This window comes from Pezoporus flaviventris, unplaced genomic scaffold, assembly GCF_033815535.1.
Source record: "Pezoporus flaviventris isolate CSIRO_AGI_PZ_B2104156 unplaced genomic scaffold, CSIRO_AGI_Pfla_v1 ptg000023l, whole genome shotgun sequence".
In the NCBI taxonomy this organism is placed as follows: Eukaryota; Metazoa; Chordata; class Aves; order Psittaciformes; family Psittacidae; genus Pezoporus; species Pezoporus flaviventris.
The window spans coordinates 19,971,745-19,999,226 of record NW_026892571.1 but is presented as its reverse complement, the minus strand read 5'-3'; the positions used below and the strand labels follow the sequence as shown (position 1 = coordinate 19,999,226).

General features: G+C 53.4%; 1 protein-coding gene across 2 annotated transcripts in view; it reads left to right on the top strand.

The window, feature by feature from the left end:
- The window catches only part of DPYSL3 (dihydropyrimidinase like 3), a 29,294-nt gene extending 3,954 nt beyond the window's left edge, over positions 1-25,340 (top strand). The window contains exons 1-14 of one of the 2 annotated variants that reach the window (XM_061457175.1): positions 5,664-5,790; positions 11,650-11,738; positions 13,298-13,482; positions 14,510-14,674; positions 14,771-14,832; positions 14,952-15,032; positions 16,233-16,301; positions 18,696-18,816; positions 19,615-19,771; positions 22,424-22,565; positions 22,882-23,052; positions 23,640-23,819; positions 24,460-24,622; positions 25,073-25,340. In XM_061457175.1, coding sequence (XP_061313159.1) covers positions 5,752-5,790; positions 11,650-11,738; positions 13,298-13,482; positions 14,510-14,674; positions 14,771-14,832; positions 14,952-15,032; positions 16,233-16,301; positions 18,696-18,816; positions 19,615-19,771; positions 22,424-22,565; positions 22,882-23,052; positions 23,640-23,819; positions 24,460-24,622; positions 25,073-25,161 — 1,713 coding nt within the window. In that variant the 5' untranslated portion in view covers positions 5,664-5,751 and the 3' untranslated portion in view covers positions 25,162-25,340. Of the gene's footprint in view, positions 1-5,663; positions 5,791-11,649; positions 11,739-13,297; positions 13,483-14,509; positions 14,675-14,770; positions 14,833-14,951; positions 15,033-16,232; positions 16,302-18,695; positions 18,817-19,614; positions 19,772-22,423; positions 22,566-22,881; positions 23,053-23,639; positions 23,820-24,459; positions 24,623-25,072 lie in introns of those variants that run through there. The other variant, XM_061457174.1, reaches the window with a different exon arrangement.
- The last annotated feature ends 2,142 nt before the right edge of the window (positions 25,341-27,482 follow it).

The window sequence follows — 27,482 nt, the reverse complement described above, 5'->3', positions numbered from 1 at the left end:
TGTGATAATTCACAGAGTTTGAGGATAAATACTCTGGTATTTATTGGAAAAAAAAATCCCACTCATTTTTGTGTTGGGTTTTTTGGTTTTGTTGTTTTTTTTTTTTTTTGGTTTTGGTTTTGTTTTTTTTTAATAAGAAATCTGATGCCTGAAGCACAACAGCAAGAGGTCAGTTCTTTGGCTGTTCGTGCTGGGATACACATTAGTGCCAGCAGTTATGCAGAACTGCAGTTCAATAAACCACCCTCTGTGTGAGAAGGCACAGATTTCATGGGAGTTATGCAGTAGGGCCGCTTTTATAAAGAAATTGGAGTCAGTTGAAGAGTTCCTGCTTGCTGCAAAGAGCTTTTGTGTTACCAGAAATCTCACCCTAACAGAAATAGTTTGATTTACCTTGTGCGAACAGTCCTTGGTTTCCTTCCTCCCATGCTCCTGGCTGTGGTGGTGAAGGCTGCACAAGCGTCTGCTCTGGTGTCGGTAGTGGCAGAGCCAGGAACTGGCTGCAGATGTGAGCACTGTGATGGCACTGGGCTTGGAAGGACGCTGTGGTTGTTACTCCGGGTGGTGATTTTCAGCCTTCTTGAAGCAGATCTTCCCTGTCTGAAGGGGTAGGGCATTGGACAGGCTGGCTGGCATGACCTGCAGGATGAGCATTCCTGCTGCTGCCTTTCTCTTGTATTGTGACCCCGAGGGACAGGGTTTAGAGAGAGTCTGGCCAGTGGTTTAGAAGGGGCTCATGTGCAGGGCAAGGAAGGAGTTCTTTCCTATGCCTGTGGTAGGGTTTATAATGTTCTTTATCTTCACAAAATGATACTCCAAAAGACTTTATTTAAAATAAAAACCCATTGATCTTGTTTCTCCACATTTAACAAATAATAATAGATCCTAGCTATGGAACATTTTAGGGGAGCAATGGGGCATCACCAAGCATGCCACGAAGTACATAAAACGTATACCAGATTCTGTGGCAATAGCCTAATGCAGCAGGTTGGAAGAGGTGATGCTTCTTTTAATACTGTGTATTTCTTCTGGGGTTATCAGAAAACACAGCAAGAGCCGCATGTGATGCGGCATCAGGAAAAGTGTGTTGTGAGTAGCTTCCAGAGGAGCTGACTTTGCTTCTGTCTTGAGTACAGACCCACAGGGGGCTCGCCCAGTGCACTGATGGGGGATGCCACAAGAACACCTGCAGCAGGACATGGCATCCGAGATGCAGCAGCTGCTCTCCCTTGAGGCGGTTGTGGCCAATGAAGCCCAGCAGGGTACGAGGGGTTCTGTCCCTGCCAAGTTGCTGGCTTTAGGATGAGGGGCAGAAGCGAAGGACTGATCCCCAGGCGTCTGTGGTCCTGACAGAGGTGCTGCAGAGATGTCACCAGGAGACTCCTGGCAGGTAACGTTCAGTCCGCAGACATGCTTTGGGAGCCAAACTACATGAGCCGCTTGGACATTTCTTTGTGTTCTTGCAAATCTGTGTGGCTTCTGAGATGCCCATTTTAGGAAAGAAAGGAAAACCATAAAAAATTCTGGGAAGCAGCTAAACTTTGTGAGCTTTGCAAGGCAAGACTCACTGCTGTCTCACTTGGAAAAGGCTTTGGTGTGTTGGAAACTCCTCTAAGCATTTTTCTATGAACATAGTTGAAAGTGTCAAATGCAAACTTCGGTAGGTTTAAATTGAATTAAACATTTCAATTTGTGGTTTGGCCGCAGCAAAACGGTTGGCTCTGACCAAAATAATGTTTTCCTTTTTATCTGAGATGTCAGTACCTTCAAGAGGCCAGAATAGCCCCAGCTGACTGGGTGGATACAGCTCCGTAGGGAAACTGTAGGGGGCTTAGAAGGAGGGTGTGTGACTTGTTTAGTGGGAAGCTTTATGCTTTATGTGTTAGATGCAACTCTTCTCCAGTATCACAAATGACCTGGAAAGAGAGGTACAGCATGTGTGGAGTTGACAGTGGTGCTGTGAATGCCAGCTGGGGAGGAACGATCCCAACATGACCTTTGGGACTCAGAGAGGTGATCCGGGAATGACAGAAAGAGATTCAGCTCTGAAAAGCACAAGCGAACAGACCTACAGAAGGACTGTGAAATGTGCAAGATTTTGTGATGAGACCCAGACAAGTAATTTCCTGTGTGTGGCCTACTCTTCAGAGGTTGTCTGGGAGAGTGCAAGCTGTTCACTGATGGTCAGTCCTAATCCCAAGGAAAACTGTGGTGGAGACAAGCTAGAGCTGCATTTGCTCTGTCACTTTACTTGGGTGGAAGCTTTCCCTACACAGACCCCTTCCATTGTCACCTCTGCCACGAGGTGGAAGGCGGAGAGGGTTGATTTTTCTGCTGAGGAGCAGTTGCTATGGATGGCTGGAGGAAATGGGAGGAAGAAACACAAAATAAACATGCCAGCAGCCTTCCTGGAGACAGGGATGAGAAGCTGGAAAATACAGCTGAACCTTGGCTCTTTCAGCAGGGCTGACTCTCAGCTGTGGGTTGGATCCAGCAGCATCTTTCCCATTGCTCTTCTGGGAACAGCTGAATTCCATTTTACAGCACACGGATTTGGATCCAGTAACGGGTTGTTTACATTCAGTGAGGGGGGAGAAGCAGTGATGCTAAGCAGAGAGCCCAGACTTTGCTAGTCCTTGCTTCGCAGGTTAAAGGTGGCAAGACAGGTGCCTGTATTTCATGGACTTGGGCTGGCCTGCCCATGCTCTGAGGGAATTGAGTCACTTCAGTGGAAATCCAGATGTTCTTGTGTAGCCGAAGCTCATCTCATGGAGGGAACTAAGTGTGAAGTGGAAGCCATCTCTCTCCTGGCTTGGCATTAGCATTCTGGGGTGAGTGGTCTCTCCTAACCCAGACATATCCATCCAGGGAGGCATGGAAGCAGCTGCCTGCAGTGGGAGCAGGTATCTCCCAGAGGTTGGTGCTCTGCGCCCTTGTCCACATTGCAATGGGCATTGCAACGTCCAGGTACCTTACTGCTCTGTCCGGGTGCTGGTGTGGCCACAGGCATCATGGATGCGCAGGGATTGCTGTGTGCAGGGATGTCTGCTGTGTACAGGGATGTCTTCCCTCTGTGCTTGGGCACCTCCCAGGGCCCTGTCCCAGCTGTGGTCCAGCAGCCTAGGTAGCTGCTGTGTCTGGAAGTGTTGGGTAGCTGCTGTTTTGTCAGTCATCCCCAGAGTGCTGCCTGCAGGCTGCCCCTTGTTGCACAGTGGGTCACAGTGCCTGTGGTTTTGCTAGGATGAGGTATAGTGATTTCAAATTGCACAACAAAGATTCACAGAAGTTCTGTGTCAGTGGAGAAGGGAAGCGACAAGGGAGGTACCTTTCACATCATGGTGAAATAGCTGAGCGTAGTAAAAATCCCGCTTTTCAACATACGCATTGAAGAAGTGAGGAGGGACCTGAATTTGGCTCAGACCTTCCCCTCATGGCAGACTGATGTACGAGGGAGTGGGGAGAGAGCAGAAGGGGCTGAGCTACCATCATCAAGTGCGGCACATGTTCTGGTCCCACGTGAGAAGGGTTGTTCCACTGTTGTAGCTGCGTTTGTCCTGCATGCGGTGTGAGTCTGGATGTGTTTGTGGGTGGGGTTTGGGTCAGTTTTCAGCCTAGGCTGGCTCTTCTGAGGCTTGGAGAAGGCAGGTGTCAGCTGGGAAGGGAGCCACAGAACAGGGACCTGGAGGCTTGGATTGGGTGGGAATGGGAATGGTAATGAAAGGGGCATGCATGCTGCGCTCTAGCTCTGCCATGCCTTCGGAGGGAGGTGGTCATCCACTGGAGCTGGCAGGGGATAAACATGCTCCTGTCTCCCGTTATGAGCTGGAAGAGTACTGTCATTTTAAAATAACTTTCCATTTGACCGTGCTTCTTGTTGAGAATGTTTTGAAGCACACGAGTAATGCCTCATTGATGCACCTGGGGAGGTCCTATGGAAAAAAAAACCACCTTTTTGTCCATTTTGAATGTTTTGGGCCCAGGCAGCACGTTTTACTGTGATTTGTGTGAGCATCATGTAGTGCCCAGGTGGGGAGCACATCTCTGCAAAAGAAGGGTCTGAAGTCACCTTGGTTGCCTGGCATTCAGGGGGCTTGAGCACTGTCCGAGTGCTCAGGTCATCAACATCTGCCCTCATAGTCATTTTGGTAGCTAATTAACTGCTGCTGTTTCTGTTACTTCAGACAAAATAACATGGTGCCACCCAGCATGGGGATACTCTTAAACTTGCTGGGAGATGGGTGAATGAAGTTTCAGGATGTTTGGCAATAGGCATTGAGGGTCCCTGCATTCCACCCTCAGCCAGTCTCATTTCAGTAGAAACCAGGACCTGTTCTTGAAGCGTCGCAGCATCGTGGCAGCACAGTTCAGTCTGGTACCTTACCTCCTCCCCATGTACTACTCAGTTGCAGAGGCTCTGGCACAGCGCTGTGGACACTTCCCTGCCCGTGGATCCCCAGGGAGAGGAAGGCTTCAGCCTTCTCTTGCCAGCTGCAGGGTGCAGGAGCTGGGGAAGAGGAGGCAGTGGTCCAGCCGCACCACGCAGCTCTTGCAGTTTGCAGGCTCTCCTAGTCCTGGCAGCAATAAGTAATATTCTTGAGAAGCTGCTGACTTTAAGCCGGTGAAATCTTTCTCTATTTAGAATAAATATGTATCCAGTAAAAGTTTCTAAGAGCTTCAGCGCACACAGAATAACAAACTCGGTGAGTAGTAAAAGCCTTGGGCTGGATCACTGAGCTGATGGAGGCATCAAAGCTTGTGTTAAGGGAGGGCTGCCACACCAAGCTGTGTACTCACACCGTTCAGTAAGGGGAGCATATAATTGATACCATGGAATGTGCCTCCACGCTGAACTCCACAGCAGAGCAGCGCTCAGGACAGGCCAGGCGGCCGTCACCCACTTGAGAGCTTTGTAGCAAAGCCGGCTGCAGCGTCAGGGGTGTGCCATGAAGGTTGCTTTGCTTGTGCACATGCTGGTGAGCAGAGTGCTCTGTGGATTCCTGCAGTTACCACAAACCGCAGTTACGTTGTAGTTTGGAAAACAGAGGGGAGGGTTGGGTGTTGATCATCCAGGTCAGGGTGCTAGAGAAGAGCTGGAAGTTGCCCTGTGTAAGGTTTGGCTAGTGGATGCCGTAATTGTGTGTCTCGGCATACGCTGAATACCTGTGACCTTCCCGCCTCGATCACAAGTCCTTAGCGCTGCCAGCACTCGCAGTGTTTCCGCAGGACACGCGATTCCCGGGGCAGACGCGTGGTGCATCTTACTGCTCCTTGAAAGTCTCCAACTGCTGTGCTTGTGACTCGAGGCTGAGGCTGACCCGCGTGCCACAGGACCACGGGCCCGTTCTTCCCTCATGGGAAGGTGTCAGCTCGCGCCGAGCCGTTGGGTCCCTGCTCCCCCGGTGACCGTCGCTGCACCCGGGTGCAGACCCGGCCCTGCTCGGTGACCCCTCCGCAGCCACCCCGAGCCCCGGGCTCCCCCGGCGGAGGAGCCGGGGCCTGGCGGCGGGGCTCTGCGCGGGGACCGGGGCCGGCTGCGGGCTGGGCCGTACCTGGTGCGGGGAGCGGAGCCCGGTAACGCCGCACCGGGAGCGGCGCCCGGTATCGAGGTGCCCCCTGGCGGCCGCGGGCGGGGCTGTGGGCGGGGCGGGGCGGGCGGTGTCCCCGGTGGCGGCGGGCACGGCGGGCTCGGGCTCGCCTTTGTGCGGAGCCGGCGCGGAGGGCGGCGTTGGGCCGGGCCGGGCAGGCAGCGCCATGTCGTACCAGGGCAAGAAGAACATCCCGCGCATCACGGTGGGTGCCGCGGGCGGGGCGGGGGGCGCTGCCGGTGCCGAGCGCCCCATGGGGCCGGGGTCGGTGCCCGCCGGGGCGGTGGCGTCGCCGCGCAGACAAAGAGCCGCCGCCCGCGCAGGTGCCCCGGAGCCGCGGGGGGACCCGGGCTGCGCACGGCCAAGCCACGGCGGGGTCAGTCCGGGGGAGAAGCTGCTGCGGCGGACGGTGCCCGGCGGCGCCCGCTCCTGGAGCGCTGCCCGCGGCCCCGCCGGCAGCCACCCCGCCTCCCGCGGAGGTGAGCGGTCCCGCAAACCCGCCGGGCGGGCGGGCGCCCCTCCGAGCGCGGCCCGGGCTGTCCCGCAGGGCGTTCCCTGCTCCCGGTGCTGCCGCGTCAGGTGCGGCTGCGGCGCGGGGACCGCACCCAGCGCAGCCCGGCCGCGGGGCGCTGTCCGGCATCTTCGCTTCGGGGACGCGGGGAGCCCGGTCCCGAGGCCACCGCGGCCCCTCCGGGGCTTCCGTGCCTCCCGCGGCGGCTGCAGCACCTGCCCGCCCCCCCAGAGGAGGCTGCACCGAGCTTTCTTCGGGGAGAGCGGTCAGGGCTTTCGTTTCCCCGGTGCCTTGTCGCTGGTTTTACATGGCTCCCGATTGTCCTTCTGAGGGCGGCTTTTGGCCCCTTGGAGGAGAAAGAAAATCGAAGCACCCGCGTTTCATTATTCTTTTTAATGTACAAATGTGAACAAAATGCTCCCAGAGAAGCACAAAGATCGTTAACGCTGTAAAGAGAAATTCCTTTGTCAACCCAGATTCAGTTGCTTTAATAAGCAATGTTGCCACTGTGCACATCTTGTCTTTCCTGTATCCTTAGACCACCATGATGATAAGGACATTGCTTCTGCAGGTGGGATTTCCCTTGTTCTCTGGGGCGTCTCTACAATGACCTTTTTTCTGTTAGGCTTTACTAATATGCAGGGCTTGTTCTCACTCCTCTGGGATCTGGCAGGAAATTTCTCACCTCAGTGGTAACAAAATCTCTCAGGTTACTTTATTTCTCCCCATTAAATCCTTTCCTCTGCCTGCTGAAGCTGAATGCGCTGTGAGTGAGTGGTGTCTCCTCTGACTCCTGCAGCTTGGTTACCAGTTTGGGGACTCTCTTTCCCTGCTCTGCAGCATTATCATGTCGTGGTTGGGTGGCGAAGATGGCTCAGGAATTCCGTCAAATGACCCATATGCTCTGAACCCACCCCTTGAGGCCCAGGGAAGCCGTGAAGTGAAGTCAGGTGTCTCTGTTTTAGAGGGATGGCAGAAGGAATATCTCGGATATGGTGTCTCTCCTGGAACAAAGCCTCTTCTGTCCCTTTCTGCAGGTTGTGCCCCCTCTTCCCCCCCCCCCCCCCGGCATTTGACTGTTTATTCCTCCTGAGGTTTCCACCCCAGAATCTGTTCCTGCACATCAGGACCATTGTGACTTCTGGGATGGTAGATTGTCAGCTAAGCTGCCCTCATTAGGAGAGAGACTTTAGGGACTGTAATGTGCCATTAGGGCATAAGATACCTGAGAGACCTTTAAAGCACCACAGCTGGAGGCAGGTCTGGCATGTAGCTCACCTGTAGATCTCAAATCTGATAGTACTGCAGTGACAAAGCCTGCAAATGAAGGGAGCCCTGGTTTTACCAAATAACTGTTATCAGAGCTGTTGTTTGAATCAAAATTGCCCAGTCTTTCTGGTTTGGTCACACTATCGAGGTAGACTGGAGTTCCCGTGTGTTTTCTGGGTGTGCGCCATGCCTATCCCATTCCACTGCCTGTCACAGCCCAGGAGTGGCACCTCTGAGATGTCTCTGGCACCTCTAAAACCAGTGAGGTCTGTGTGGGGATCTAGCATGTGGTGTTGGGTGCAAGTGGGGAGAAAAGCCTCAGTTACTGACTAGGTGGATGTTGGCAATCTGGCAGCCATCAGTCTGGCATTTCTTGCCATGCCCACAGGCTGTGGGGGATCACTGAGTGTAGCTGGTGGCTGCCCTCAATCCCTGTGGTTCCAGCCAGAGGTTTTTGCATGCTGTTGTGTGGTGCATTAGTAAGGAGGAGACATCCAACTACTGATGAAACACCATGGCAATTAGTGTCTTTTATCTTAGAAGGGAAAGAGTAGTAAGGCCATACACCTGCTTCCATGCATTATACTCTGGTGCTTTGTAAACAGGGTGAGCCCTATTCCTGAGTGGTTTCAGTAGCCTTCTGGAAGCTGCAGCCTCCCTTCTGCAGCATTACACTGAGAAGTGTTAACAGACCCCCTGATGTTTTGGGATCTCAAATGACTGGATGATGCTTAAGAGCATCAGGAGCAGAGTGTGGGCATGAGGGAATGAGCAATGGTTTTGAAAGCTTGGTCCCAGGAACCAACAGGCGGAGAGACAGGCAGTGCTTAGCAAAAAGGTTTTCTGGCAGAGCACGGGTGCTGGTGGTGATCCTGCCAGGCTTTGGCAGGGCTCTGCTGGAAGATGCTTCCAGGTGTGGCCTTGTGGGGCAGAACCTGGGCCTGCAGAAATGGATGCTCAGGAAAGGTACCACCACACTGGTGACAAGTGGGCTGTTGCTGGCTGCGTGGAGACTTGTTGAGGCACAGTCAGGGGCTGGGCTGGAGCTGAGGTGCCCTGCAGAGGCTTCTCCCAGGCCAGGAGAAAGGTGGTGCCCCTGGAGCCTCTGAGGATGTCTCCATCTGCTAACAATGGCTGATGACACAGACTGACACTGGCTGGCAGGGAGATGTGGTTGTGGAGATGCACAAATGAGCTCTGGCAGAGGAAACAGTGCATTTATTGTAATCTGAGGCTGCTCTGGCTGCAGAAGCTTGTCTGTTAATTCAGACTGGTTTCCTTGTAACTGCTTTATTCTCTTCCTTTCTTGTTCACTGCCTCTGAACGTCTGGATGCACTCCTGATTGATGCTAGGGCCCATGGATGTGGTACCATTTGGCTTTCACTTATTTTATGCTATATTTCTCCCTCCACGCTGGGTAGCTGCTGGTGCAGCCTCCCTTCTCCCCACCCTGCGGCACAGGGGTGTCCGGCAGATAGGCTCAGGGCGGCCCCTGAATGAACGCCTTGTTCCAGTTCCAGCATGATGGACCTCACGATTCTGTGTACTAACAGAGTTAGCACCGAGCAGCATTTCACGTCTGCCACAGAATGATCGTTTGTGTTTGCGGGCAGGCACATCTTCTGAGTTCATATTAACAGCTTATTCTGCAATTGTCCAGTGCTGCAGTTGCCTGGCCCCAAGCTGTCCGTCTGTGCCGGTCTCCCTTTGCTTCCCCTTGCCTGGTGTGCAGGGAGAGGCAGGGCAGCATCAGCGTTTGCTGGCACTGCTGCGCGAGTTGGGGAGGTTTAAAGGGTGTGGGCAAGACAAAAATAAAAGAAGGAGGCCCAGTCATGTTACTGGATCTGAGACTTTTTCCTTCGTGTAGGTTAGGTAAAGCCAAGGAGGATCTGCCAGGGCATGGGGAACTGCCTCCGTGGGAGAAACTCTGTGTATGAAATATAAAAACCAGTCTTCTTCCCTGTGTTTCTAACCATGGACCTCATTCGTCCATAGCCGATGTCTGATACTTGGTAGTTGCTTGGTAGTTTCTATGTTTCTTATACTGCTACTTAAATACTCACTATTTGCATCCATGGGAGCCAGGGTTCAGCTGCCTGCCCGCTGTGACTGACAGGCTGTAAGCAACTGGCTGTGGTCACACGTGGCTCTTTTAGGGGTTTCTGAACTAAAAATCACAGTCTTGTTGGTGAGATGACAGTTGGAGAGACACAAAAGGAAGGACAAGCACCCTGCGCTGGGCGAGGAGGAGAACCAGTGGCTTGTCAACAGCGTTTGTTGGTGCTTGGGGTCTTCAGCCCCAAGGCTGAGCTTTCCCTGGTGTGTGCCCGTCAGGGAGAGGCAGCTGAGAGCTGGCCCAAAGACCTGGCACTTCCAAGCCAGTGCTGTCCTCCCCCATCTGTGCCTGGGGAAAAGATGTGCACAGAGGGTGGTAGTGAAGGTCCCCCAGCGCAGCAGTCAGCGCTGGTATCTCCGTGTGCAGTTTGTGATTTGTTAAAGCTGTCTCTTTAAAGGAGCTGTGCAGGAGGTCTGTGACCAGCATCGTGCCTTTACTTCCAGACTTTCCTTCCCCATTAGACACCAAAATTCCGCTAGACCTTTGTGCTGACGTGCAAGCTTAGGTCAGGAGAGAAGAGGAGCTGACCCCAGGTCTGCTTGTGGGTGGGATGTGAACAGGGGAACAACTCGACCCTGCACTTTTCCTGGTGGGAGGCTCGGCTCCTGATGGGCGTTAGGCTGTGCTGAGCAGGGAAGGTAAATCCCAGTTGCTGGGACTCCGGTTGCTGGTCATCCGTACGGCCGTGGAGAGGCCCTTGCCTGGGAAGCAGGAGGGACGATGGCCTTCCCGCTGCACCAGCGCTGAGCTGCAGCCACGCCGGGCGTTCTCGTCCTTTCCCCACCCAGTTTCTTTGTCTCCTCTGTGAGGATGAGATTGCTGTAAAAACGCACGTGGGTCTCCGGGCTTTGGCTGCTGCAAGCTGCAGGAATGCAGGGGATTCTCGTGCATCCTTCTGTTGCCAGGGAGGAAGCTGCAAATTACCACCACTGGGGTGATACGCCCAGGAATCACCCCGGGGGGGGCAGATGAAGAGCAAATGCAGGTCCCTGTATAGGAATTAATTGTGCAAGAGCTTCACAGGGTGAGGCTGGTGTGTGAGCCCTGCTGAAGGCTCCTGTCAGCCCTGGTCCAGGCTTGCACAGTGAAAGGGGGGTGTACTCACATGCCAAAACCTGGGCTGTGGGCACCAGGGGGGAGCTGAGAGGAAAATTAGGGGAGCTTGAGAGCTGGAGGGTTGTTGGAAGCATTTTAAGCAGTCAGGAAGGCTGTATTATTCTCTGGAGCAGCACAAGCAGCTTATGTCACCCAAATACATGGTAGTCCTGTGTGCGGTGGGGCTGTTTGCCCCTGTACAGCCTGCAGCTGGGGTTTGGGCTTGTGCACGTGAAGGTAGAAGAGCAGGACCTTGACCTTCCCTGTTCCTCCTCCCCATGAGACAGTTCCCATTCTCTTCCATCAGTGCGTGCTTGGTTGCCCAGGTCCACAAGTGCGAATGCAGAAGAGCATAGAGCAGTTCTGGTTTGGATGCTCCTCTGCTCCCTGGCTGCCCTCCTTTGGAGAAGGCTGCTGGCCACTCTGGGTCAGTAAAAGGAGAACAGAGGAGATGGTAAATGATGAGATAGTTCAGTGCCTTCTGGGTCTGGTGTAGAGCTGTGTCATTGTGAAATGCCTCAGAAGGACTACCCTGAGCATTGTAGTGAAGGCACAGGTTCTAACAGCAGATGCATCATCTTCAGGGCTGCCTGTCATGTTGGTGGTCTTCGCAAGGGGGTAACAGATGAGATAGAAATTGTCTTCTTTAATGCAACTGATTTTGTGTGGTATTTGGATAAAATTTAAGGACATGCCCTTAGTAACTAACTTGCTCTAAATGCTGGTATGTGGCTTGAGCTCCCTGCAGATGTGCATAATGACCCGGTGTAGGCAGCTTTTGACTTCTCTCTGTCTATCTTATGGAAACATCTTTGCTGTGTCCCCAGTGACTCTCCTGTCCACTCATTTCTGCCTCAGGTGTTTCTGGCAGCACCTGCTCCACTCAGAAGCAGCCCATAGGATTGAAAAAGTCATAGTCTTGCTCTTGTCCTGTTGTTTCAAGTGTCGGTACAGAAGTGAAGTTTCTGCTGTCTGATGCTGTAGGATTGCACCCAGGGAGGGCACTGCCCTGGCTGCTGAGGAGCGTCTGTGTTCTCTGCTACTGACAACTGCTGTGTCCTTCCCTTCACAGAGTGATCGTCTCCTTATTAAAGGAGGGAGAATAGTCAATGATGACCAGTCATTCTATGCTGACATTTACATGGAGGATGGCCTCATAAAGTAAGTATGGGACTTCTGTTATCCGCATCTCCTCTTAAACTGGTTTCAGGTTGATGTTTGTTTTGGCTTTTTGTGGACGTGGTCTGTATGCAACTTGCCAGCCACTAAAACTTGATAGCCCTGGATACCTCTGCTTAGAGGCTCAGCTCTCTGCAGTGTGTGTGAGCACGTATGTGATTGCCTGGTGTGTTTGTGTACAAACTCCAGTGACCGAATTGCAGTTGGGCTGGAGACTTTGTGATACCGTGTCCATGGTGCAAAGCGGGGCTGTATTTTGATGGGGCTGTTTATAGCTGGTGACCAGAGCATTTGTGCCCAGGCAGGGCTCAGAGCCAGCTTCAGGTCTTGCTATGGCACAGACTTTCTGGGTGTCTTCAGGCAAATCTCTTAGCCTCATCTGCAGCCTGGAAGTCTCAGAATCATTGCCTGGGGACCAAAGTACTCTTACAAGTGAATTCTGGTAAGAATACACTGAGCGGTTTAAGTCTTTTGGTGATGATTCATCTCAATAGAAGCAGTGGAAAGAGCTGCTGGTTTATTGCTGTGAGGACGCTGGAGTGAGCAGCTGTGTCCACAGAACTTCTGCAACTCTAAGGAAAAAGAAAAAACAGGCCTGCAAAGTGGCTGAAGTTGAACAAAATGTGAAAATGGAATTTGCTCCTCATCTACCTCCCTGGTGTGCCAGGGAAAATCAGAGTTTTTCACCAAAATCAACTTTACTTTTATCTTGATTTATCAGGGAAGACTGAGGAAGGCTTCAAGAAAATAGGATTTCTGAAAGAAGAGATTTGAAAGCTGAGTGCTACATATGGACAGATAAAAGGATTGAGGGGGCAGGGGGCTGAATGGAATCCTGAGGTTTGGGTGACCTGGCCTAAAGGAGGGTGGGTATGCCTCGGAAGGAGACTGTTGTGTGCTAGAACAGTACAAACCCCAAAGGACTATGATGGTATTTTAGGTTACGAGTAGATGTATACTGGAGCTTTTTAGGTTTCCTCTTTTCTGAAGGTATTTTTAGGTACTTGGGGTTTTAGCTGCCTTCCCTATGGTGTGGCCGTGCTGATAGCAAAGATGTCTCTCAGGGGCATCAAGGAGACAACATGAGAGGGGAGGTCTTTCTCTGTAAGTAAGCCTTAGACTTGAGCCACCTTGAGGTGGGCAGAAGGATAAGGGAGAGGAGAGATGAGGGGTACAGCTTACTGGAAGCAGGGCTGGTGGTGTGTCATGTGGGCATGCACCCTGGGTGACCAGGTAGGACTGCTCCCCCAGCCCAGTGCCTGCCCAGACAGCAGGTGCCATCCCGGACACCACCAGAGTAGTCGGGCAGACAGCAGCCGCGCAGCGCGTAGGTCTGGGCAAGGCAGGCAGCCGTGCGTTTTGCTGCAGTGAGGTGGTGTCACGCTGCGGGCTCTGGCAAGCCCAGGCCTGGTGTGGGGCAGAGTGGGTGCGTCTGCTGGCTGTGGTCTTGCCCTGGCTGCTCCCCAGCCAGCCGTTCACTCGTTATGTTGTGGCTGGCTTTCCTTCACGTGGGCCTCACTGTCTTGGTGTGATCTCATCAGGCAGATTGGAGACAATCTGATTGTCCCTGGAGGGGTCAAAACCATAGAAGCCAATGGAAAGATGGTGATCCCTGGAGGAATCGATGTCCACACGCACCTGCAGATGCCATACAAGGGGATGACAGCGGTGGATGACTTCTTCCAAGGAACGAAGGCGGCCCTGGCTGGTGGAACCACCATGATCAGTGAGTGCAGCAGCAGGTCCTGTACATGGCAATACCCAGCACTCTTGGAACACTGCCCAGTTATTTCTTTTTCTCTTTGCTTTTCTCAGTCATCTTCGCTTTAAAGGTCCATGGCATTGTGCTCATCTTTTCTGTGCTCTCTGACAATGCAGTCTATAGAGTGAGGACTGGGGTGAATCTTTGGGATCCTTAGTAATAGTGAAATGGTGGGCAGGAGGTTTGCATAGGGCCCCTTGCCCTTGCAAATCCTGTGTTCTGTAGTGCTTCATTGTCTGCAGCCACTGGTGCCCTGGGACCCTCAAAAAGGAGCAACGGCCCAGCTTTTTTCCCCTGTTAAATAAAAATAGGGCAGCATGATGCTCAGATGACTCTGAGCAGAAGAACAGAGCAGTGTCCTGGCACCCGGCACTGCTCAGAAGTAAACAGTGCTGACGAGAAAGGAAAGGGAATTCTGAGGTCCTTCCCTGGAGGAGGACATAGTTGTGCACGGGTCTGAGGTCTGGGTTTTAGTGCTGTGCAGGTCACAGGTATGTGCACTGCAGGGTTTCTTGGGGTGCAGGAGTAACTGTGGATCCTTCCAGCAAAGGGGTGGGCTTCCTGTCCTCTCCCATTGGCTATTCTTCCACGGGACCCAAAAACTGACTGTGTGCAATGGGCTGTGGCAGGGCATGGGGATGGCGGGGTGGGCAGTAAGAGGTGCATTAGGGCTGCAGCATGGGAGGAGGCTTTGTGTTAATGGGGTGGGAGTGGGGGTGAGGGAGGACGAGGACCTTCAGCTGATTTCTCAGCAGAAGCCTGTGAAAGGCCCTGGTCCCGTGCCAGAGGCCATTAAGCAAAGTGTCCGTGTGCTTCCCTGCCAATAACTGCGCTTGGAGGAGCCCGGGCACTCCGTGGAGGCGATGGGGACCTCTGGGGAGCAGCCCCGGTGCTGCTTGGGAGGCGAGCGGGGATGGCGGCGGCGCGCGGGGCCTGGCGCAGTGGCTGCGGGGAGCCCTGGCCCAGCCCGTGCCCCGCGGTGCCGCTGCAGTGGACCACGTGGTGCCAGAGCCCGAGTCCAGCCTGGCCGAGGCGCTGGAGCGGTGGCGGGAGTGGGCTGACGGGAGCGCCTGCTGCGACTACGCGCTGCACGTGGACGTCCCGCGCTGGAGCGACCGCGTCCGGCAGGAGCTGCACGCCCTCGTCCAGGAGAAAGGTTTGGCTCCCACTGCCCACGGCTCCAGGGGCCCGAGCGGGACCCTCAGGAGCGAGAGCCCCACTCGGCCCCCTCTCCCCTCTGCTCTGCCCCTAGGAGTTAACTCCTTCATGGTGTACATGGCCTACAAGGATTTGTACCAGATGTCGAACACTGAGGTGAGACCTCGCTTGTCACCTTGGGCACGGGGCAGCGGGGGGACGGCAGCTGTGCGGGTGCAGCGCAGGCCAGGGCACTCCTTCTGCTCCTCAGGCATTTTTCCTTCTCTCTGTTTTAGCTGTACGAGATATTCAGCTGCCTGGCAGAGCTGGGTGCCATAGCTCAAGTTCATGCTGAAAATGGTGATATAATTGCACAGGTAACAAACTCCGCTTATGGTATGCAGGTACTGAAAATTCATTGCGGGCAGATTTGGTGCGGAGCATTAGCAAAATGACTCTGGAGCTGCACAGTTGTCTTCTTCAAGGGGATCTCTTGCTGCTCAGCAGCAGTGTCAAATTTACCAAGACTTTCTGCTGTATTTGTGCATAAGCAAATCTGAAATAGTGAATTAGCACTTATCTAAATAGAAGAGAGTGCCATCAAGTATGGTACGTTCACTCCAAGCACAGCTCTTTTTCAGTGTGGAGAGGCAGAGACCTTTGCCTTGCACATAATCAGCTAAAAGAGCTGAAGTGTATTGAAAAGTGCCATGACAAAATGAACATGAGCTGGCAGTGTGCACTTGCAGCCCAGAACACCAACCGTATCCTGGGCTGCATCAAAAGGAGCGTGACCAGCAGGGCGAAGGAGGTGATGCTGCCCCTCTACTCTGCTCTCATGAGACCTCACCTGGAGCATTGTGTGCAGTTCTGGTGTTCTCAGCATAAAAGGGACATGGAACTGTTGGAACAAGTCCAGAGGAGGCCACGAGGATGATCAGGGGACTGGAGCACCTCCTGTATGAAGACAGGCTGAGGAAGTTGGGGCTGCTCAGCCTGGAGAAGAGAAGGCTACGTTGAGACCTCATGGCAGCCTTCCAGTATCTGAAGGGGGGCTATAGGGATACTGGGGAGGGACTCTTCATTAGGGACTGTAGTGATAGGACAAGGGGTAACGGGTTAAAACTTAAACAGGGGAAGTTTAGATTGGATCTAAGGAGGAAATTCTTTCCTGTTAGGGTGGTGAGGCACTGGAATGGGTTGCCCAGGGAGGTTGTGAGTGCTCCATCCCTGGCAGTGTTCAAGGCCAGGTTGGACAGAGCCTTGGATGCCATGGTTTAGTGTGAGGTGTCCCTGCCCATTGCAGGGGGGTTGGAACTTGATGATCTTAAGGTCCTTTCCAACCCTAACGATTCTATGATTCTATGATTCTAAGAGCAGAATTTTCTCCCTGCTGTAAGCAGGCAGCCAGCTAATGGACTGGCATTTGCAAGGGAATTGTTGCAAAGGATGTGGTTTGGTTTTCATGTGGGTAGCCTGTACACGGGGTGTGCTGAGGGGAAGGGCTCAACACAGGAGGAATCTGTTTTAATGTGTGGTTGATAGTTTCATAGCCTTGTAACGTCCCTCTGCCCTAGGAACAAACCAGGATGTTGGAAATGGGAATAACCGGCCCTGAGGGCCATGTGCTGAGCAGACCTGAGGAGGTAAGATGCGAAGGACAGTAACACTGAAGAGCTTCCCTTGCAAGCACAGGCACGACAAATGTTTTTCAGTCTTGTTGAGTCTCCCAGCAGACACAGGGCCTTCTGAGTCTCCCAGAATTAATCAGTCAACAAAAATGACTGTATGGCTGTAGCAGCATTTGAGGCTGGTTTGGGGGCATCTGTCTTGTATAGGTGACTCCACGGGTAGGAGAAGCCCAAGAAGAATCACAAGGTTAGTTTTAGTTCCTCTGTAAACGCACTGTTCATGTCTGTCAGGGTACTGACAGATTCCAGGCTCTTCCTGTTTAATCTCTGCTTAGGGTCTAAAGTGTGTTTCAAAGTCAGACAGACAAAGCCATTGGTGGAAGCAGCGGGAGGGAAGGAGGAGGGAAATTCCCTGGTTACCAATCTTTGTCAAGACACTAATTAGATTACTTCTAATTTTAGCTCTCAGGGTATTTTTCGGTTTGGTCCATTAATCTGAGTTGAGTCTAATTTCAGGTAGGTTTTCTTGAGCTAGCTCCCTGCTGAGAGGTGCTTTTAACTTTCCGCAGCACGTGAAAGAAGAAAATAGGAATTTGGTACAATAGCAAAGCTGAGCAGGGGAGCACAGGGACAGATTTGTACTTCAGTGTCTGCTGGAACTGAAATCAGGTAGCTTAAATTAAAAATGCAAGAAGTTGACTGTTTTATGACTGGTAACAACATATATAGCCTAGTGTAATGTAGTGCTTATTCTCTTTGAAGTATGAAAGTGTAAGGCATTCTCCTGTACAGGGAAGAGACTTAATGTCAAATACAGTCAACCAGAGTCACTGTGTGTGTAAACTGCCATTTATTTTTATGGCTTTAGGCCTGTTGCCACTAGTTGGCAAGCTAACCTGCAATTACAGGGTGCTGTGATTGTGCCAGGATTTGAGAACTGTCCTATTATTCTAAGACAGCACTGCGGTTGTCATCCAAAGCTGGTAAAACGTTGTTGAGTGTTTGATCTTGGAATGCCATTAATGCACAAGGCAACCGAGAATAGTGCACAAAGCTCTAGTTATAATCTGTTCAGCCAGATCCAGATCTGACTGCCTTTGAGATAAACAGTGTCCTTCTTCCAGAACACACTCTACCTGAGAAAATGTTAGCTACAGCACAAATATCCCTGCTACTCCCCATAAAGCGTGCAGGCTGATGGAAAAACACTGAGAAGATGGTCCATGGGTCTGTGGATTTGCTCTGTCCCAAAGAGACCTCAGTGGGGGTTAAAGACAAACTCTTCTATGGGGTGATGGTGGTGATTTGGTATGGCAGGATGGTGCTGCTACAGGTAAGTAACCTGCTGTGAAGGGTATTCAGTGATGGATGTTTGCTCCTGTCCACATGTTAAACTCTGCCAAATACTTAAATCCATAACTGCATGCATTGATGAAAATGTTTTCTTGTGTGCATTTCTGTTTAAAGAGTCTTTAAGCGGAAGAGAAAAGCCTCTTTCCCTGTACAGGAAATAGGCCTGCAGAAGTACGGGAGGTGTCCGGGTGGGTGTGTGTCCGGGTGCAGTGTTCTGCTGCTCCTGCACCGGGAGAGTTAAGCTTGCACGGCCGGCTGCCTGCCTGCAAGCCATCACTGCATTCCCTGGAGCTGGCTGTCCTGGCCTCCCCCGGGAGCCGGCTGCTTGGTACACTGGCTTTTTAAGGCTTCTGTTTTGAACTTTCTCATGCCAAAGCTTGAAGCCAAACTGTAGAGCAAACAGTTGGAGAACCTCTGGGGCTGATCTCAGGCTGAGCATGGGCTGATGTAACAGTCCAAAGATATCCCTCGTGATGGAAACCTGCCCTTCGCTAGCAGCAGGGCAGGGAAGTAGGGGTGGGTGTCAGCAGGCTGGGCTGAGCAGTGGCAGCATCGCAGGACAGGCAGGCCCTGGTGTGAACAGCCTGGCAGAGCACAGCCTGTCGCACCCCAGCCACAGGCATGGGGACGTTTGGTTAACCTGCAGCCACAGGAAAGCCTGGAGCAGTGGTGGCTGCAAGGGGCAGCCCCTTTCGCTGCCTGGTGTCAGGCTGTGAGCTGCGCTGTCAGGTGTGGGCTGCAATCCCTCTGGCTGCTGGGAGAGCTGGAACCAGGCAGTGGAAAAATCAGCAGATGCAGCTCGGTGCTGGCCCCTGCACACGGTCCAGGCAGCGCTCCCTGGCTGAGCATCATGTGGCTGTAGCCTGCGTGTTGGGCCAGATGCAGGGGGACTGCAGCTTCCCCCCGCAGGTCTTCCTGATTCCTTGCCCTTAGGGAGTCAAGGGTAAGAGCGAGGGCACAGGGTGTTGGCAGCAATCCGTGGTGTGCCGAGAGAAGCAGGGCTCCTCCCTGCCCTCCTGCTGCTCCTCTGCAGCCATGCACCATTCTCTCTTCCAGCTGGAAGCAGAAGCTGTCTTCCGGGCCATCACTATTGCCAGCCAGACCAACTGTCCTCTCTATGTGACTAAAGTGATGAGCAAAAGTGCTGCTGACCTCATCTCGCAAGCCAGAAAAAAGGGTGAGTGGCAGCTGGTGCTGCACACAGCCTCGGGGTTGCCACTGGGACCTGGACACCTGGGTTGTCTCCATGGTTGTTTTGCCGTGAGTGCTGTCCAGTGCTTCCCCTGCTGCTGGGAAGCAGTTAGTTCAGGGATTTACCTCACTTGTGAAGGGCACAGGGACAACACTGCACCGGGCCACACAGGGCCACCTCCTGTTGTCATATCCGGTAACATCAGCATGTGGTCATAGGTAGGAGCAATGCTTTGAACATCAAAGTTTGTCTGTGGCTGTGAAGAGCTCTCTGAGAATACTTGTCCAGTCCACATGCAAGTAGTTTGAGCTGCTGCATTTAACTTTGGTCTCCCTTTGAAATGCTGGCCCTTCAGAGGTGTCTGGGTGCCTCTTCAGGTGGCCGGTGGCTCCATTTGTCATTCTGTCTCCCAGAAGAACTTGTTCAGGCTGTAGGTTGTGTTTGGAAAGAAAAGCAGTTTCTCAGTCACCACACTAGTTTATCAGTGTGACAAGCCCTGCTCCACAAAAAGCTCATGGTTGCCACCCACCCCTCTCCCCTGTCCCTTAGTGGGCACTGGAAAGTGAGTGAGGAACAGGAGAGGAGGATGAGCTTGCCAGCTCTTTGGTGGCATGTGGTCAGTACGTATGAGGGCTAAGGGAGGAAGAATGCACGGGAGGCTATGAAGGACATCGTCAGAGCTTTGGTTGTTGGCCTGGCATAGGTTCAGTGTTGGGCTGTGTTGTCTGTCAGCCTGTGTGTTTCCAGGCTCCACCAGAACTGTCCTTTCTGTTCCCCTTCCAGGCAATGTGGTGTTTGGTGAGCCGATCACGGCCAGTCTTGGGACCGACGGGACGCACTACTGGAGCAAGAACTGGGCCAAGGCTGCAGCGTTTGTAGTCTCTCCCCCTCTGAGCCCAGACCCAACAACTCCTGACTACATCAACTCCCTTCTGGCCAGGTGAGTGACAGCAATGCTGAGTGATGCTGGTAGAGGAAAGAAGTGGACTCTGGCCTTGGATGGGGAAGCAAGAGGATAGGGAGTACCCGGACAGCATAGACTTTAGTTCAACAAAGACCACTTCACTGTAGGTATTTGATGAGCTGGCTGATGGAATGGCTTTGTCTCAGGAGTTGTGGTGGCTTACCCCTGGGAGCAGAAGGAGGACAGGGGAGACACCATAAGTTTAACATCAGTAATGAGAAAAATAGCAGGGCAAGTAGTCATGAATGATTTTAAATGCCCTGAAGAAGGCAAAGAAATGAGGACCAGCTAACACTGGCTTGTCAACAAAGGCATTCACCAAGCTGGAGAAGCTCTTCTGCATGTACCCAGTGGGGAATGGCTGCCTGGGTTTTGATGGTACAGAAGAAGGTGGAGGGGTGTCACAATCTGGTGAACACAAAGCAGATGTTTTCTCACACCTGTAGAGGTGAGCAGCAGCACAACCTGCAGGCTGCAGGATACCATCAAGAGCAGCTCCTGCACATCTGACAGGGGTGGGAGGTAATTTTTCACTCTGAAGGCAAAGGGGTGGGGAAGGGATTTGTTGAAAATAGACAGCAAACAATAAAAGCACTTCAGCAATTCGCTTTGACCTTTTGTAGTTATACACCATCCTCTCACTGGCAAGGCATGCACAGCAGTCAGCGACACAGAGCTCACTGCTGGCCCTGTCCATGCACCACATGTGAATCTCTCACCCCTTTCTGTGTTTGTACATCGAACTGTGCTCATGGTGGCTGGTCTTTGTTAGCTAGGGAATGACTGACACTGAGGGGTTTGGAAACGACCTTTGAGGTAATGCTGAAAGCATCTCTGACTAGGTGAGCAAGGGATGCCTGGTCACTCAGACGTGTCTCCTCAGAAGGGCATGTTAGAGTAAACCTGGGTTGTGCCAGGATGGAGATGCCATCGCTGATGTAAGAGAGGTGCCAGTTCATTTGGGGTTTGAATATTCAGTTCGCCCTGGATCTTGCTGTAGTCAAGGAGCAAGAGATGCCTCTGCTCAGTCTGGATGTATGCAGTAGGGGCAGGTCTTGGGGACTGGCTGGGAAAAGTGAACCCAGCTCCTGAGATGGCTTTTTAATCCTTCCCTTCCACCTGGAATTTACCCCAGACCTCAAAGGAGAGCCAGTAACACTTCTGAATCCCTGCAGCCCACAGGTGTCTGTCTTGACACCTTTCCCGTGCCATTTTCTGTAAGGCTTCAGCAGGGCCAGAGGCTGCAAGGCTCCAGCTGGGCTGGCTGCCTTGTTTTCTTCCACTGGGGCAAATCTGGTGGGGATTAGGAGGCATGTGTCTTCAGCCTGGGCCTCCGGCAGACATATGGCAGAAGTTACCAGAGGAAGATGGGGATTAGAGGTGGATTAGGGCTGATTCAGAGCCCTGCGCAGGGCCGTTGTGTCCGTACCACAGGCACCCGCCCTGGAGCCGGCTGTTGGAGGACACTTTCCTCACATGGCAGTGCTGGGAGATGGCAGTCTGGCTCTGCTTCCTCCTGCCTGGCAGCGCTGCCTCTCCGTGGCTGCCCGGGTGACTTCCAGGGAGCCATGGGCACCTCCTTGCCCTGCCTTGCCCAGCAGCTTTCTGGCTCTGCCCATTCCTGCCCTCTGCCATCGCTGTCAGGAGCAGGATGGGTCAGGTCATCTCATCCAGAGGGTGACCCCATCTGGGCAGAGGGGTTGGATGATATCTTTGGGCAGCAGCCACTGCAGGGTGCTGCAGTGAAGCTTCTCTGGGCCTCACAGAGAGCTGCTTCTGGGGAGTCCTGGCTCTTCATCCCACCATCAGATTTACGTGTGGCCGTGGAGTCATTTGCTGTTGTAGCACTTGCAAGCACGCCTTCTCGGTCTGTGCTGCTGGCTGCTGCAGCTGTGCTGTTAAGTGTCCATGTGGGGCTGAGGGAAGCCATTGGCAAGCTCCTGCCACTGAAACATCTCAGGCCAGAGCCCTGGAGCCAGGCTGAGGTGCTCTCCTTGCTGGAGAGGGTTGGAGTGCAAGTGATGGGTGGCTGTAAGGGCCCTCCTGCAGCCTTGTCCCCTTTCACAGAGACAGGGGTGGGTGATGCCTGCCTGCCACAGGTTCCCGTGAGGCAGGGGAGGGCTGTGCTTGCCTGGCAGTACACAAGGAAAGGGCTGGCTCTGGGGACAGTCCTTGGGTAGAAAGGCCTCTTTCTCCCTGGGGGCAAAGGCTGTTCTCCCAAGCAGACCTGACAAACTGCCAGAAAAGGTTTTTCTCACTTACACTGGGATGCTTTTTTTCCCTTGCATTAGTGAAAATGGTGGTCTGGTATGGAAGGGCATCTTTCAGCTTGGCCCAAAGCCACCCTGGTCCCTGGGAGCTGAGCTGTTGACTCCTCTTGTGTGCTGGCTGCTCTGTGTCCCACACAGCATGGTGGCAGAGCTGTCTTGTCCCCATGGCCCCAGGTATTGGGGGTTTCATGAGTTGGGTGGAAGTCTTCAGACTGAGGAGCTGTAGAAATGAGGGTGCAGTGTAAAATAAAACTGAACTGTGTGCTGCCCATGCCCAGAGGAGATACATGTCCCTTGTGCCCCTGCTGTTGTCTGATGGCAAAATGACTGATGATGCTTTTGTTACCTCCACTCTCAGCGGTGACCTGCAGGTTTCGGGAAGCGCCCACTGTACATTCAGCACTGCACAGAAAGCAATTGGAAAAGACAACTTCACAGCGATCCCAGAAGGGACCAATGGCATAGAGGAACGAATGTCTGTCATCTGGGACAAGGCAGTGGTAAGAGTCATGCTTGGAGAGCGGGCAGGGTTGATGGGCACCTTGACACCCGTGCTCTTGCCCCGCAGAGCTGGGCACCCAGCTGCCTGTCTCCAGTCTGGCTTTCAGAGTCCCAGCAAGCCAGAGCAGGAGAGGCGGCTGTCATGGGTTCAGGAGCTGTGACTGTGACTCTGTGTGTCTGACACCAGTAGTAAGATCAGCCACGGTGGTCTGTGCCCAGCCAGCCGGTGGCTTCTGTGTGAGTGAGTGTGGTGCTTCCCAGGGCTTTACCTTCCCTTTCCCCAGAAGAGTGCTTAGTTCTCTTGTGTCTGGGCAGGCCACAGGGAAGATGGATGAAAACCAGTTTGTGGCTGTGACGAGCACTAATGCTGCAAAAATCTTCAATCTGTACCCACGGAAAGGGAGAATAGCAGTGGGCTCAGACAGCGACCTGGTTATATGGGATCCTGATGCAGTGAAGATTGTCACAGCAAAAACCCATCAATCCGTGAGTCCTCTGCTCGTCTGTGGGGACGCATGGGTCTGAGCAGCACTGTATAAAGGCTGCCTTGCTTCCGGGAGCTTGGTGTTGCCCTGCCGTGCTGGGATTGAGGATGAGGGGCTGAGTCCAGGCTGTGACTGTGGGGTAGGATGTCTGTGAGCCCTGGGCTGTGCACACAGGGCTTTTCTCACCCTGCTGTGTTGCTCTTCTCCTGAGCCTGGCCCTTGCAGGTGGGCCTGCATAGCCCACACACATTTTCTCTGGGTTCCTCTTCCAGGTAAAAATTTTTCCTGGCTTTGCCAGTGAGCTTTGTTCATGCCTTAGCTCAAGCCTATGTCCTGTCCTTCTCAGTTGTTGAGTCCTTGCTCACACTGAGCTCCAAAGCAGGAGGTCCTGGTTCATGCTGGGAGCTGTGGTGGGTTCTTAGCGTGATGCACTAGTGAACTAAAGGAGGCCTCTTTGGCAGGCAAGGCTGTTACAGCTGTCCTCTCCCTGCACTGGTGACTTCAGCAACGAGGTGTGGGCACTAAACTGCTCTGAGTGAGCAGGCAGTGCTCATGTCCCTCCTGACCATCATCCCCTGGTTGCTGCAGGCGGCTGAATACAACATCTTTGAAGGGATGGAGCTACGTGGGGCCCCGCTGGTTGTCATATGCCAGGGGAAGATCATGCTGGAGGATGGCAACCTGCATGTGACCCAGGGGACTGGACGCTTCCTGCCCTGCAGCCCTTTTCCTGACTATGTCTACAAGCGCATTAAAGCCAGGAGGAAGGTGAGGAGATAGGGATGCCAGAAGATAGAGTTGGGACACTGTTAGCAGAAATTGACATTTACCCTAATAACTGATAGGTTTTCCTCTGCTGTTCTCACTGGACCCTGGAAACAGTGCTACAAACTGTGTATCTGTGTATCTGCAAACTGTTCAGGTATATCCTGAACCTGTAGTTGGGATAGCTAATGCTTGGGTAGATAGCTTTGACCTTAGTGCTGGTGGAGGGCTCCCACTGGAGGCAGATGCTCATCTGGGTTGAGAGTGGGCAATGCCTGTCCTTGTTGCTGTCCTGCTGCTGCAGGAGTCTGGAGAGAAGTGCTGAGTTAAAACCAGAGACTGGGAAAATGGCCTGCTCCTTTCCCATGCATACAGCACAAATCCGTGCTGAGGGATCGCCTGTTGCACCAGGATCTGCACACCTTGCAGGGTGGGAGTGAAGGGAGGCTGTCACATAGGAGGTGGGTGTTGGGGCTGCACCGGACCGCAGCACTGCAGGGAGGTCTTGGGTGTGCGGGATGGAGGGGCGCAGGTCTGGCAGTGTGAACCTGGGGGGCCAGGGATCACTGGAGCATGGCACTGCTGTGGCAGGATGCTCCCCAGGAGCAGGGAAGTGTCACTGCTGCCTTCTCTCTGGTGACAGATGGCAGAGATGCACGCTGTGCCCCGGGGCATGTATGATGGACCCGTGTTTGACCTGACCACCACCCCCAAGGGGGGCACCCCTGCAGGGTCAACCAGGGGGTCCCCCACACGGCAGACCCCGCCTGTCAGGAACCTCCATCAGTCTGGATTCAGCCTGTCAGGTGAACACGCGTGGCGGTGGGCTGGGAGAGCGCAGAGCTGCTGGTCTGGGGCTGGAGGCAGCTGGGAGATGACCTGGGGCAAGCTGAGCACAAGGGTGGAGCATGGCAGCACCAGACCCTGCGTGCCCCTTAAGGACATGGCTGGAGCTGACCCTCCACCCTGCTGCACCTTGCAGTAGAAGCGAGGCAGGCTGTGGCCACGGAGGTGCCAGCACAGCTTCAGACCTTGCTCTTGCAGCGTGGGTCTGTTCCCAGAGGTGTTTCCAGAGATGTTGAAGCCACTGGTTCTCTTGCGGTTGTTACTGGAGTTGGAGAGGGAGCAGGTTGCTGTAGGCAGGCTCGGGAAGCACTTCTGTGAGACCCCAGGCTGCCTGACTGCTCAGTCCAGGGAAGAAAACGCTCTTAACTTCGCTTTCTCCCTTGCCTTTGTGCTTTCTTGTCCTCTCCCAGGTACCCAGGTTGATGAAGGCGTTCGCTCCGCGAGCAAACGCATCGTGGCGCCCCCGGGAGGCCGCTCCAACATCACGTCCCTGAGTTAAATGTCCCTGCCGAGAAGGAAGCGAAATCCCTGTTCAAGCGAAGGAAGAAAAATGGTACATTGGTGTTTAAGAAGGAAAGGCAAACAAACCTGTTCTGAAGAATCAATAAGCCTCAAGCCTTATGTTTCACAAATGCTACTTCCTACCTAGCTTTAAAGATATTGCTTTGTTTTGTTTTATGCATAGCCTTAAAATTCTGTTGTTGTCGTTGTGGGTTTGGTCGAGTTGTGTTTTCACTCCTCCTCTCTGTATGCATGCCGCTCAGACAGGTCGCTCGGGTCAGTGTGTTGTTAGTGTTGAACGCGTGTGGGGTGCTGTGGTGCGGACAGTGGGAACAGCACGGCATGGGTGAACCGGCCAGGCAGGGGCCAGCCGCAGGCAGGGTGTGGGATGGGGAGGGCAGTTTCATGGGAGCTGGTGGCTCTGTGTTGTGTTCATGGCCTTCATCTCCACCCAGTGCTTGTTGGCGTTTCACCACAAGGCCCACGGGGGGCCCGGGTCATCTGTAAGGGCTGTTGCAGCGCCTCACAAAGGCGTTTACTACTTTGTACACTTTATTAAGAAAAAAACGTTCCTTCAAACAGCTCGTGGTGCTGGGTGACTTTTTCCTCGCTCAGGGTGCTGCAGCTGGGCAGGGGTGGCAGGGAGCTGGGCAGTGGGGCTGAGGAGGCGCTTCGGGCAGTGCCTGGGCTGGGACAGGCTGTCGGGGGCACTTTGCGTGCTGCTCACTGTGGCAGTGTTCGTGTGCCTGCCCGGGCAGAAGCAGTGTCCAGCCCAGCAGGGTCGGGTGTTTGGAGCAGGCTGTTCAGTTTGTCTGGCCATGGTGGTGGTGACTGTGTGGTTACAGAGCCCGGCCCCACACAGCCCTGCCTGAGCATGGAGCTGGGGCTGGCTCAGAGGCTGATTTCTGTGAGTGCCGTGCTCCCCTTCTACCGAGTGGTGTTTATCAAACTGAGGGTCACAGCCTTCCTGAAGCTTGCAAAGCATGCAGGAAAACCTGGATTGTTTTTGAAGTATTACAAAAAATGAAGAGTCAATTCAGGCCGTGCTAAATAAATACTCTTTCTTTTTTTTTTTCTTCCTAAAGTAGTTGACCTTGAAATACTTATTTTTACATGCCTGAGCTCAGACAGGACAAGTTGTCCATGCAGCAGTCCTGAAGGGTCCATGCCAGAACAGTTTTCCAGGGGTGGGGAAAGTTGTTCATGCTTGCAAGTTCTGTGAAGTTCTGCTACCGAGCAATTACAGATTTCTCCCTGTTGCCTGGTAGGGATTAAGCTGAGAATGTGGCTCTGTTTACAGAGGAAGAGGGAAAAGGGGAGATGGTTGTAGGAGTCTTTGGGGATTTTTAAAGTTGCGATCTTCTTGCCATTTAAGTACTTGAGTTTTGGGGTTTTTTGTTGTCAGCCATTGCAACAGGATTTATGCTGCAGCAGACTTTCCCCCAGTGAGGAGCAGGGCTAGTTTCCTTCTCTGAGCTCCAGATAACACATTTACAGTGCATGAACCGTGACCTGCTCCAGAGCAAGGCAGCGATAGCTGTGTGCTGAGCAGGGGACAGGTATGGCTGTTGGCACAGCCCCTTTGGACCGCACCTGGCCCCAGACCCAGAGTAGGACTGGGCAAAGAACTGTGGATCAGTGGGGAGGCTGCCCAGGGAACTTCCAGGGTGGAGGCCCCTTTCAAAAGAGGGATGTCTGGGGAGAGGGAGAAGAGAAGACACAGCAATTGGGGTGTGCTGTGACTTTGCTTTCCCATTGCAATGACCCCTTTTGAGGACTCCAATAACCACTTACTGGTGAAGCCCAGCTTTGCAGCTCTCCGGACAGAAGAGGGTCGCACTTTGCGGGTCGGTTGTTTCCATGCTGGCAGTGCACAGTGATGCTGCTGCCTCTGCTCCCAGCCCTGCACACACAAACGTGCTGTTCTGCGGCTATGCCAAGAGCCTGACCTGAGCAGATGAAACCAGGCTGCAGCTGTGGATGAGGGTGGTGGTGCTGCAACACCTCAGCCCCGGTGCCTGTGGGCACTTGTTGGCTGCATAGAGGCAACAGGACACGCAGCATAGCGAGTGCTGCAGCCCTGAACCAGCGTCCCCTCACCCGCACCCTCATGTGATGGCAGAAAAGAAACTGCTGTAGTCATCTAAAACTGGGGGGTTTGTATCATCATTGTGCAGCGGTGAAGGTACGTACTGCCATGGCACCATTTCAGGAAGAGGATGCATGGCACAAGCCAGAACAAGACCCCTTGACCTTGGGGACACGCTTTCATTGCTGTGCCATCATCATCCCTGTACCCTGCCTGTTAACACCAAGACC